At 49.0% G+C, this 12,636-nt stretch overlaps 1 protein-coding gene across 2 annotated transcripts in view; it reads right to left on the reverse strand.

The window, feature by feature from the left end:
- Positions 1-5,769: 5,769 nt before the first annotated feature.
- IGSF21 (immunoglobin superfamily member 21) overlaps positions 5,770-12,636 on the reverse strand; it is a 271,747-nt gene continuing 264,880 nt past the window's right edge. For both annotated transcript variants that reach the window (XM_050791706.1, XM_050791696.1), the window contains exons 7-10: positions 7,858-7,943; positions 7,256-7,448; positions 6,831-6,869; positions 5,770-5,999 (exon numbers count right to left, since the gene is read on the reverse strand). In XM_050791706.1, coding sequence (XP_050647663.1) covers positions 5,929-5,999; positions 6,831-6,869; positions 7,256-7,448; positions 7,858-7,943 — 389 coding nt within the window. In that variant the 3' untranslated portion in view covers positions 5,770-5,928. The remainder of the gene's footprint in view (positions 6,000-6,830; positions 6,870-7,255; positions 7,449-7,857; positions 7,944-12,636) is intronic.

The following is a 12,636-nucleotide window of genomic DNA, read 5'->3' on the forward strand; positions in this document are numbered from 1 at the left end:
TGTGCTTCTCCTGCCTGGCATAGAGCCTAACTCGGGTGATGCTAAGGGTTTGTCCAATGACTGAAAGAGCATGTGGATGAATAAATGAGCATCCATCTCCCCTTTCGGGCTGGGCTCTGTTTTGCCCATCGCCCTCCCCCTACTTCTCAATTTCAGGTTGAATAAGCCACCATCGCAGCCTGCTCAGGGCTCAAAGTCCTCAAATTCAAAGCCCAAAGCAGGCAGCTGCCCCACCCCTGTAGCCCTAAGCCTCCCAGCTGGCTCTCTTCGGGCGTGTCCCCTGCCACTTTGCGCGGTTCATCCACTTGCTGCTGAGATATTAATGCACCTCAGGGGTCAGTGGAGCCCAACGCCCATGCTGTGAATGGAGCAAGGCAATTCCAATTTCATGCCTACATGGGCTTCCCTCTGTTAAGACAAAGAGCAGGAACACATCTTTCTTTTTTTAAAAATTTCCTCCAGAAAACAGGCAAAGGTATTGTGCAGCAGAGGCTTATGTAGAATTGCTAGCAGTCAGTGAGGGGGAAGGTGGTTCCCATGAGACAAAGCAGGGCTTTGGGGAAGAAGGAAGTAGAAGGAGGAGGCAGGGGGTACTCTGTGGTTGTTGCCTGCTGATCAGGCCTGGGTGTTTATACACTGATGAGAGCTGAGAGCTTTCAGCAACTGAAATCATCTACTTCTGTCTTGCTATCAGCTTGCAAAATGTAGGCATACAAATATTTATTGAATAAAATCATTTGTTATATTTTTGTTATAATGTGTTTATATATGTGTGGGTATATGTGTGTGTATGTGTATTTTTTTTTTTTTTTTTTTTTTTTTTTTTTGAGGCAGGGTCTCACTCTGTTACCCAGGCTGGAGTGCAGTAGTGTGGTCATGATTCACTGTAGCCTCAACTTCCTGGGCTCAAGGAATCCTCCTACCTCAGTCTCCCAAGTAGGTGGGACTACAAGCGCATGCCGCCATGCCTGGCTAATTTTTGTATTCTTTTTGTAGAAACAGGGTCCCACCATGTTGCCCAGGCTGGTCTTGAATTCCTGAGCTCAAGCAATCTGCCTGCCTTGGCCTCCCAAAGTGCTAGGATTACAAGCATGACCCACCGTGCCCTGTCATGTTATTTTTAAAAGAGAAATTGCTGCTAGGAGGCACTTGGGCTTCCTAGCTTAAATAAGAGTATACAATATGGTGCATGGGGAACCAAGATTCCTGAACATCTATTTTAGAATATAGGATCATTGCAGATTGCAAAAAATGGCTCTAATTTTGCCTCCTTCCTTGTATTTGCACACTACGAATGTATGAGCTTTTCAGCTCCTCCCATTAAAATGTGAAATCTATTTCTCTACCCGTGGAATCTGAGCCTGCTTTATGATTGCATAAGCCAACAAAAATGTAGCAGAAGTGCCAGTGTGCAGGTTCCCTTAGACCACCAGAGGCCTGTGTGCTTTGGCTCTCTCTCTCTCGCTCCTCTGCTTCACTGGGTTATCTTGCTGGGGGATGAGAGACTCCATGGAGCAAAACTGAGTTGTCCCAGCCAAGGCCACTCTAGGCCGGCTGGCCACCAGCTGACCTCTAGTTGACTGAGGATGCAAGAATGAGCCTAGCTGGATCAGCCAAACCTGGCCCACATCAGCAGCCATCACCTAAAGAGACATAATAAACAGCTGTTATTTTAAACCACTACATGTTGGGGATGTTTGTTACACAGCATTATTGTGGCAATAGATAACTGACCCAAGAGTCATAAGACAGTGTTCCTATTTCATCTGCAGCTTTCATCACATTACTTGACTCCCAGTGATGAGTAAATATATGTTGAGTGAATGAATGTGCTTTCGGAATCACTGACCTAACTACTTATCTTTTCCCAACATGTACACTAAATCGTCCTAATGCTAAGCCTTTGCTCATGCTGTTCTCCTGTCTAGAATATTCTCCTCTGTTTTCTGCCTGGTGAATTTCTATGTTTCCTTCAAAGTTCTGTTCTCTCTGGCCTCCTCTGACTCATCCATCTCACACTGATGCTTCAGCGTCCTGGGCAGGTCCTGGTGCCAAGCGTACATCACAGTTTGACTTCCATTGTTTAGCTGGGTAAATGCTTTCCCATCCTGGGACTGTGAGCTCCTTCCTTGCGTCTAGCACAGTGCTTGGCTCATAGTAGGTCCTTGGGAGGTACTGATTCATTCATTCATCATTCATTCACTCACTCAATAATTAGTTATTGAGCCACGTGCCAGGTTCTGGTCTAAGTGTGAGGATACAGCAGTGCACAATATAGACATGATCCCTGTGCTCATGGGACTGACGTTCTGGCTCAAGGTAGGGGAAGACGCCAATAAATAAACAAGTAAGTAGAAAAAGCATAGAGTAATAATGCATGCCTTGCAGAGAATTAAATCGAGGGTGGCACCATGGAGAGGGGTGTGGTGGTCAGGTAGGTCTCTCTGAGGCAGTGGGAGTCAAGCTGCCATCCAAATGGCATGGAGAAGCTAGCCCTACAAAGGAGAAGATAATTCCAGGTGGAATTAACAAGTAGAGGAAAGGTCCTCAGGCAGGAGTGGACTTGAAGGATTCAATGAATGAAAAGATGAGTGTGAATGAAGCAACAGGAGAAAGGGAGTGGGGATGAGACATGTTAGAGGGTCAGGCAGAGCAGGGCACATCCTGGTCAACCTGTAAAGGGCTCAGATTTGTTTTCTGTGCAATGGGAAGCCAGGGTTCTGAGAAGGAGGGCGCTGTGGCATGACAGATTTAAAAGGATTCCGCTGGCTGCTATGGGGGGGACTGGACTGGGGGTGGGGGAGGAAATCTGAAGATGGATTTCTTCAGATTGGAGGCTGATGCAGTTTTCCCGACAAAAGGAAGCTTTGTCTAGGTTGGCAGTGGGGAAAGAGAAAAGGGGGTAAATTCCGGATGAGTTTTGAGAGGAAAGCCAACAATCTATTGGGTTGGATGTGGAAGAATGAGAGAAAGAGATGAATGAAAGATAACAGTAAAATGTTTGACCCAAGCAACTGGGTTGATGGTACTATTTCTAGAGAAGAGGAATGCTAGGGAAGGAGCATGTTTTGGTAGGGAAAAGCAAAAATTGGATTTTGGCCACATGAAGTTGGAAATGCGTATTTAATGTCCAATGAGGTAGGGGAACCACATTATGAAGTTGGACATCTGAGTCTGGAATTCCTAGGAAAAGTTAGGGAGTCAGAAATTTGAAAGTCAATGTGGAAATTGATTGAAATGGTCATCCAGGACCTGACTTGACCAGGGCCAGATGGGCTGTGAAGACCACAGGGAGATAGAGCCAATGCTTAGTTCTCAGCATGGTGTGTCTGGCACCTGGAGTTTTTGTAAGGATGGCCCTGATTCCTTATGACATCTGCACTGTCTGAGAGAGGCACAGATGACTCAGTGATGTCTCTGCTGGTTGGAAAGGGAGGAGAAGCACAGGGCTTCTCCTGTGCTTCATGTGGCAGAAGTGATGAGAGCTATTCCTGGTGATGGAGCCTCCTCCCAGTCCTCCCTCCTCTGGCCACTCTGCCCTAGGCAGAATTCATTCATTTCCATGGGATGAAATAAATGATGAATAATTTCCATTCATTTCATTTCATGGAAATGAATCATTAAATGGGTCCCAGCTTCTCTGTGGCAGATGCAATGCTCTGGGATCACCATTCTATTTCCTTCTCCAGGGTACACAGGAAAACTGCATTTCCCAGCTTCCTTTGCAATCAGATTGGGCCATGTGACTACTCCTGGCCAATGGAGTATGGACAGGGGTGATTTATGTTCTATTAGGCCTGGGCCTTAATCACATCCTGTGTGATCATACTAGTTGCCCAACTCCTGCTGTAACAAATTGCCACAAACCTAAGTTTAAAAGAATATGGCAAATTTATTCTCTTACAGTTTTGGAGTCAGAAATCTGACATGAGTCTCATGGGGCTAAATGTGTTGGCAGGGCCAGTTCGTTCTGGAAACTCAAAGGGTAGAATCTGTTTGCTTGCCCTGTTTGGCTTCTAGAGCCTGCCTGAATTCCTTGGCTTGTAGCCTCTTCCTTGCGTGACTCCTATATCTTGCTTCTGCCATCACATCTCCTTCTACTGCCTTTTACCTTCTTGCCTCTCTCTTATAAGGACGTTGTGATTACATTGAGCCCACCTGGATAATCCAGGCTGATATTTGCATCTCAAGATGCTTAACTTGATCACATCGGCAAAATCCCTTTTGCCATGGAAGGTAACATATTCACAGGTTCTAGGGATTAGGATATGGACATCTTTGGTGAGAGGGCATTATTCTGCCCACCACAGTGACACTCCAGCCTTCTCTTATCCTCCCCTGGGGGTTTTGGGGGCTGTATGTTCCAGGTGATGTAGCTACAAGATGCAACAGGGCTGCTCAACCTGCTTGGGCTTCTCATGAGCCCAAAATAAATCTTTATTATTGTGTTAGGCTGTTCTTGCGTTGCTATAAAGAAATTCCTGATACTGGGTAATTTATAAAGAAAAGAGGCTTAATTGTCTCATGGTTCTGCAGTCTGTATAGGAAGCATGGTGCCATCATCTGCTCAGCTTCTGGGGAGGCCTCAGGGAGGTTTTGCTTGTGGCAAGAAGGAAAACAGGAGCAGTCATGTCACATGACAAAAGCAGGAACAAGAGAGGGAGTCAGTTGGGAGTGGGGAGGTGCTACACACTTTTAAACAACCGGATCTCACGAGAACTCACTCACTCATCACCAAGGGGATGGCACTAAGCCATTCATGAGGGATCTGCCCACATGATCCTAACACTGCCCACCAGACCACACTTCCAACACTGGGGATTGCATTTCACCATGAGATTTGATGGGGACACAGGTCCAAACCACATCAATTGTGTTAAGGCAGTAAGACTCTGGGCTCAATATGTTACTGCAGCAGGGCCTATCCTAAACAGACTGCTCACAATCTTCCATGGGCTCTTCTTGGTGAATGCCAAGTCTTGACCATGGCTCAGAGGGGCCAGCCCCACCCCTCTCCAAAGATTCTTGGCCCTTCTCTCTGAGTTAATAGCTGAATGTCCTGATGAGTTTGTAGTGGTTGAGTAGAAAGTTCTGAGAAACCTCTACCACTGACATACATGTGACCTTGACTGATGTCAGCCTTGGCCATGTGACTTGCTTTGGCTAAAGGAGTGTTCATGGGCATGACACAGGCAGAGGCCTTAAACGTGCTTGAATGGTTTGAGTTTCTTCTTGAGCTTTGGTGATGTACCATAAGAGGATCAAATGTCAGGTAGTCACTTCCCCTTTAGTGTGGGCCCCAGACAAACACCCATGACACCAACCAACCCATGGAGGAGGCCCGAATCCAACCCACAGCTTGGAATCCAGCCCAGTTGACCTGCTGTCTGAAGCAGAACTGCCCAGCTGAGCCCAGATTAGATCAGCTGAACCACTTCAACCTGAACATGAACATAATTACAAATGCTTCTTGTTGCATGCCATTGAGGTTTGGGTTGGTTTGTTATGCAGCATTATTGTGGCAACAGCTGACTATTACACTTAGCCCAGAGGAATTTGGATTTCTCAAGTCTCTGGCCACATTCCACACCTGGATGCTAGGACTTGAGTGAGATAGTGAGCCCCATGTCCCCTGTTCATCTGGGAAGAGCATGCCTTCCATCTCCCTTGCCCTTCCCTTCTCAGTGCCTGTCCCAGTACTGAATGCCAGGAGGAGGGGCCCGGTTGCTGCTACTGAGCAGATAAAGAATGCAGAGCCACAAACCGAGGTGGGGAAAATTGTTCTGTTTGTTTTAATTAAACCGACTGAAGAAGCCAAGACACAGACGGAAAGAGAGACTAAGAACAAGACTGGAAATAGTTTAGAAAAGAAATGAAAACCGGTCGCGGAGATGTCAGTGCCCAATGGAGTGGCCTGGGTGGGTGCCTTCACGTCAGCTCCAGAATCACTGTCAGGGCGAGCACCAAGGTGAGCCGGGCGCCAGTGGGGCCAATGGAACCTGTGCCGGGAGGCAGGAAAAGGGTCAGAGCCTGCAGACCCAACCCTGTTCCAGAACAGTAGAACCTCCAGGTCCCCAGCAAAGATGCTGGATTTCAGCATCAGGACAAACTGGGTTTGAAGACCAGCTCTGCCACCTGGCTACCTAACTGTCCATGATCCCCTCCCCTACCCCTAGGCTTGCTGGGCTGTGGTCAGACTTCCTAGAAGCCATGAAGATGGTGCAGTGAGGACCAACAGTGGGAGCCTCCATTGTGAACTGTGAGATTGGCTTCATGTAGGGAGGGGGTGTGGCAGGCCTGGGAGCAGTGTCTGGGCCCCTTGGGGTGGTGCTCAGGCTAGAGCAGGTTGGGGGGTGGGGGCAGCCCAGGGAGGACAGTATAAAGGGCCTGCACTGAGACATCCGTCGATGCTCCCAACCACCCTATGGAGTGGTTCAGAGTCTCAGAACGCAGCCCCACGGTCGACGTTGGACACACCCTTCTGAGGTCAGAGCAGCCGGGCTCTGAGCTAAGAGAGCTAGAGATGCCATGGACAGTGAGACCGAGCTCTGAGCTAAGAGGGCCAGACATGCCATGGATGGTGAGATGGGGCACAGTTGGCCCCAGAAATCTCAGCTGGCTGTTTTGGCAGGCTGAGTCCCCCTTGATTGCCTCAATCCCTACCTCTGCCCACTTTGGACTCTGACTCTGCCCTACTAGAGGGCAATGATGTGCCTGAGGGGTCAGGGAGTGGCAAGGGTATGCACATGGGAAGTGTGGGGAACCAGAGCTTTCTGGTGCCTCAAAAGCCACTCTCTTTCAAGCAAAAAATCCTGAGGGTGGAGACTTACCATTGGAGTCCTCCGTTCCTCTTGGGATATTTGGATTTTCTGTTGGAAAGAAACAGAAAGAGAACCAAAGAGTGGATGGCATTCAGAGCTCAGGGAAGGAGTGGCCCTTTACCCAGCACCTGCTGTGAGGTATCACATGCAGTGTCTCAGTGCAGCCACACAACCTCCAGGGGAGCTGGATAGTATCAGCCCCCTTTTGCAGATGGAGGAAGTGAGAGAGGTTAAGCAGTTTGCCTAAGGTTCTTTCTGAGTCCGAAGCTTATTTATAGTTGTAACCACCGAACGACCCTGCCTCCCAGTGGGGCCCCCTCCCAGGGCAAATTTAGGGGATTTGGGCCCCTGTTGCTTCCTCCTCCTGGGGATACCTCCCAGCCAGGACTCGTCCCTGTGGTTGTTCTCCCAGTCCCCAGCTGAGTGCTCCATACCAAACACGATGAGCCGGGTGTGCGTGTCGGTGGAGCCCAGTGGGTTCTGGGCAGTGCAGCGATACATAGAGCCGTTGAGCTCAGCAGGAACCCGCTCCAGCACCAGCTCCTTCCCGTCGAACTCAGCGCTGCCATCCAGGAGGCGGCTCCCAACCCGCGTCCAGGTGAACATGGGCTCCGGGAAGACTTCGTTCTGTTGGCCAGAGCAGGGGAGAGTTGGGTCACAGGAGGGCCCATTCTGCCAGAGCAGCAAGGGGTCATGGGCATGCCCGGCCAGGGCTGGCACAGCATTCTCATCTGATGGGTTGGGAATGGCTGCCCTGAACTCCAGGAGGAGAGGGAGTCTGGGACTGAAGAGAATGTCTCGTTGAAGAGCTAGGTTCACTCTGAGTTCTAGATGGAGGAGTGAAACATGTATGTACCTCTTTGCCATTCCCCATGGGAACCGATTCTCCCAATTACACATTGGGAAACTGAAACCCACTGGATGTGGCTGGGGATCAAGTGAAGGGTGTTAGAGAGGACCGCCAGGAATGCTGGTGCTGGATCGATACCTCTACCTCCCCCTCACCACCCTCCCAGATGCTCAGAGAGAGGCTGACCTGAAACCCATGGACCAGAATCCTCACTGTGTCCCCGACCCGGGCTCTGCTGGGCGTCATCACAATTTTGGGTCCTTTCGGGGCAACTGTAGAGAGAGAAAGGCCAGGTCAGAGAGAGTAAGGAAAGGAGGGACAGGGTACATGGAAGAGAAAGTTCTAGTCTAGTGATCAACATCCTTGGGATCAGCTGCTTCTGTTAGAAGCTCAGTGTGCTCATTCATTCATTCATTCACACCTGCATTCATTCAGACATATTCCCTAAGCCCATGCAATGAATCAGATGCTCTCTAGGACCTGGGGAGTCAAGGGTCTATATAGGACACAATTCCCGCCCTTGGGTGGTTCACACACCAGTAGGGGAGAAAGACAAACAACGGAGAAGTACAAGCCAGTACCATGAGGGACAAGATCAGAAAGGCCCAGTGGACGGTGGGATCAGGGAGGGAAACTTACCTGGGGCAGGTGCTACTAGGCTGCTGATGGGGAGCAGCCTGTGCCAGCAGCCAGACTTGAGGTACCCCCAACTCCCACCCATGCTACCCCCTTGGGAGGTGCATTTCTGGTGTCATCAGCCCCATTGTCCAGTTGAGTTAACTGGGCCTCAGAGAGTCATGAAGTGATTTGAAAAAGGTCACACCTTGATGAGAGCCAAGATCAAGGTGCGGGTCTCCTCCTCCTGATTCAGTGCTGTTTCTAACAGGTTAATCTTCCCAGTGGGATTTTTCTAGAACCTCTGGGTAGGGATGGACACAGTGTGGGAAGACGACCTCCTTCCTTGTGCCCAGCCTCACTGCCTCTCTTCCTCACTTCCTTGTATCAGCTCTTATTCAGTCCCTTTATATCACTGAACTTGAAAGCCAAGATGCCCAAGGGCAGGGCTATCCTCTGAACAATGCCTGAGAATATCAGGGATGGAGGAGACACTTGGGATCATTGGGTCTGTTCCCTTCATTTCAGCTGAGAAACAGAGCTCAATGGATAATGTAGAGGCTTATCCAAGGTCACTCACAGAACCAGTTACCCATGTTTCCTGACCTTCTCGCCAGCACTCTTTTCCCCAGATTCATTCATTCACTCACTCACTCAACAATAATTAGGGAGCCAGCCATTTGGAGCAGAGCAGAGGATATGGTGGTGAACAAGACCCAGTGCCTGCTGACTCGGAGCTCCCACTTCAGTAGGGGTGAGAGTTCGTAAGCAAACAAGCACATATGCAAAACAGGATGAGAGTGACCGTGCTCCATGCAGATCACTAGACCCAGGGGAGGGGGCTCAGAGTTGGTGGGTGACATCCTCAGATAGTGGTCAGGGTGCCTCTTCCAAGGAGGTGACATTTAAGCTGAGCTGTGAACCCCGTGAGGCATATTCCAGGCACAGGGAACAGCCAGGGCATGGGACAGAGGCAGGTCAGGGAGGGAAGGGGGTTGGGAGACAGATCCCATAGAGCTTCCAGGGCCGGAGGAAGGGGTGAGGGTTTTGTTTGGTACTCTATGCTTTGTGCTACTCTGTGTAAACATCTTCTAAGGGTGGAAAAGGTTTGTCCTGAGGCCCTGGGGCTGCCCTGGGATCACCCCCACCTTTCCTTGCTGGTCCCCAAACCTCTCTTTCTGACTCAAAGCTCTCAGAACAGAAATCAGAGCAGTTGGCAGATGTGGGTGGTCTCCCAGGCACTGCCAACTTCATTCTCTGAGAATGAAATCAAAGGATTATTAATTAAACCATGAGCAAGACATCTGAAATGCCACATGGGTCTAGGGAAGGATCCATGGGAAGAGCAGGGCTTGCACCACGGGGTGGGGGAATCGCTGGGAAGGGAAGGGCTGGTTCTGCAGCTGCATCTGTCAGTCAGGTGGAAGGGCCACTGGCCTGGGAGACCTGCGAGCTGAGTTCTAATCTGTTCTGTGTGCCCTTGGATGAGTGGCTCCCCCTCGCTTTCCCAAGTGCCCCATGGGAACAATGATACCCCTTGCCTAACACGTGGGGCCATTAGGAACATCAGGCGGTGGCAGGTTTGATGGCTAACATTTGTTTAGTGTGTCCTAAGAGCCAGGACCTATGAAGTGCCATATGCATAATCTCATTTAGCCTTCCAGCCTTTGAGATTGTCGCCGTAAGGAAATGAAGGCTCAGGGAGCCCAAGTAAGTTTCTGGGTTTTAAAATGAACTCTCAAGTGCTGTAGACGTCGATTTGCAGATGAGAAACCAGGTCTAGGGCAGTCTGACCCTGGGTAATCTTGGCGGCTCTAAGTGCTGCTAGGGTGGCATTGTTGGCTGCAGCCAGGAGAGGGCGCGGAAGGGCATCCCGGTCCTGGAGAAGGCTGGAGCTGTGGAGGACCCGGCAGACAGCTTTCCCTTATAGGTTAGATTCCTCACTGCCCTGCTTTCTAAAGGGCCTGCCTTACTCCTTCAGGCCTGGGCCTGGGCCTGCTGGTTCTAAGGGAAGAGGGAACCAACCTTTCTCAGGTATCAAGCATGCGCTAGACTCCATTTTAGGATGGTCACACCATTCTGGTACTTATGAGGCAAGTTACCACAAAACCCATTGTGCAGGTCATAGAACCGGCCCTCCAGGGGGGCAGTGACTTATCCAAGGTCACACTATAGGAAGTATCAGTTACAAGACGTGATGGCACATACAGCTTCAGAGGGAGGCTCAGAGCCCAGGGGCAGAGGTGAGGCAGAGATGGGTGCCGGCTCCTGGGCTCCTGTGTGCATCTGATCCTGAGGAGCACAGAGGGTGGGAAGAGGAGGGATCTGGTCCTCCCTCGCTGCTTTCAAGCTCTATCCTGGCAGCTGCCACCAGACAAGTGCCTTTGTAGCAGATGGTCCCTGACTCCCTCCTTCACTGCTGCGTTAAGATGTTGCTTCCGGAAGCCAAGCCAGCTGCTGTCAGCCTCCCCACTCCTTCCAACCTCAGGCTCCTGACACTCAGAGCCTGGCCCATTAGCAGCTCCAGACAGTCGAAACCTGGCCCCACTTGCCTGCTTCTGACCACAGTGGCTGAGAGTGCCCGAAAGGAATGCTCTTAGTCTCTGGACTTTTCTGCCTGTCAACCCCTGGACATAGAGAAAGAGTAGGAGTCCAGAGACCCAGGATTGATGCCTAGCCCTCTACTTTCTGGCTGCATGACTTGGATGAGTCATTTCAACTTGTTGGGCCTCAGTTTTCTAACCCGCAAATGGGGAGAATAGGCTACCACCCTGCTTGAGGAAACACTCTGAAAATGACAATGGAGGAGGGAGATAAGACTGCAGTGTGAAATGTAAAGTGATATTTATCTGCTCAGGGAATGAAAAAGATCCTGGACATATAAGTTGCCTTCCTTACCTCTCCTGAGCATCCTGATGCAAGGATAGTACTATGGAATCTCAAGGAAAAGCTCCTCTAGCTTTCCCCCAGGAATTCTGGGTGTTTTCTAAGACAATCACTCACCCATTCACCCAATCATCCATCCATCCATCCATCCATCCATCCATCCATCCATCCATCCATCCATCCAAATATCCATCCATCCAAACATCCATCTATTCATCCATCCCTCCAAACATCTATCCAAACATCCATTCATCCATCTATCCAAACATTCATCCATCTAAACACTCATCCATCCATCCATCCACCCATCAAACATCCATCCATCCATCCATCCTTCCATCCATCCAAACATCCATCCATTCATCCATCCCTCCAAACATCCATCCAAATATCCATCCATCCATCAAAACATCCATCCATCCATCCATCCATCCATCCTTCCATCCATCCAGGCATTCATTTTATTCATTCATCTATTCAAACATCCACCAATCCATCCACACACCTACCTATAAACCTACCAATTTGCTTACCCATCCATTTATTCATTTGCTCTATCCATCTAATTCTTTACCGTACACCTAATTTGTGGTGGTCACTATCCAGGATCACTGTTGGGGACACCATGATGAATAATAACAGTAGCTTATATTTCCTGAATATTTGCTCTGCCTGTCACTATAAGCACTTTGTATGCACTGCCTTACTTAATCTTCTCAACAACCTAGAAAAGCATTAATTAATTAATTGTTAAACAGTTGTTTATTAAGAACTATGTTAGGGGTTGTTCTGAGCCCTGTACTCTGTGAACTAGGCAGATAAAGACTCTGCCCATGTGCCATTTAAATTCTAGTGGGTGACGGGAATGCCCAGAGTTTGACTGGGATGGTGGTTACACCGGCATTCACATTTATTAAAATTTGTTAAATTGTGCACTGAAGGACCTGAATTTCCCAATAGGTAAATTTTATCAGAGTTAAGAAATATATGAAGAATGAATTATTTAAGCCAGTTCACCTGACTGCCATTACATCTAAAACCAAATCTCAATTCCTAGCTTGTGGGCGATTCAGACAATAAGCAAATATAGAATATACTTGCAGGTGGAAATGAGTTATGTAAGAAAACAAAGCAAGAGAAGGGGTTGAAGGAACCAGGAGGAAGAGGCTGCTTTAGATAGAGTGTTCAAGGAAGGATCCTTTAAGTAGAGGCCTCGAGCAGAGGCCTCCTTCCAGTCAATTTCCATTCTTCGTAGGTCAACACTGTTCCCGTTTCTATCAATGGAGATTTCTTTTTTGTTCTAGAATTTCATATAAATGGACTCACACAGTGAGTACTCTGTCATCTGACTTTTGATCAACAGTTTTGTTTTTTTTTTTTTAGACAGAGTCTCACTCTATTGCCTAGGCTGGAGTGCAGTGGCATGATCTTGGCTCACTGCAACCTCTGCCTCCCAGGTTCAAG

Source organism: Macaca thibetana, chromosome 1 (assembly GCF_024542745.1).
Source record: "Macaca thibetana thibetana isolate TM-01 chromosome 1, ASM2454274v1, whole genome shotgun sequence".
In the NCBI taxonomy this organism is placed as follows: domain Eukaryota; kingdom Metazoa; phylum Chordata; class Mammalia; order Primates; family Cercopithecidae; genus Macaca; species Macaca thibetana.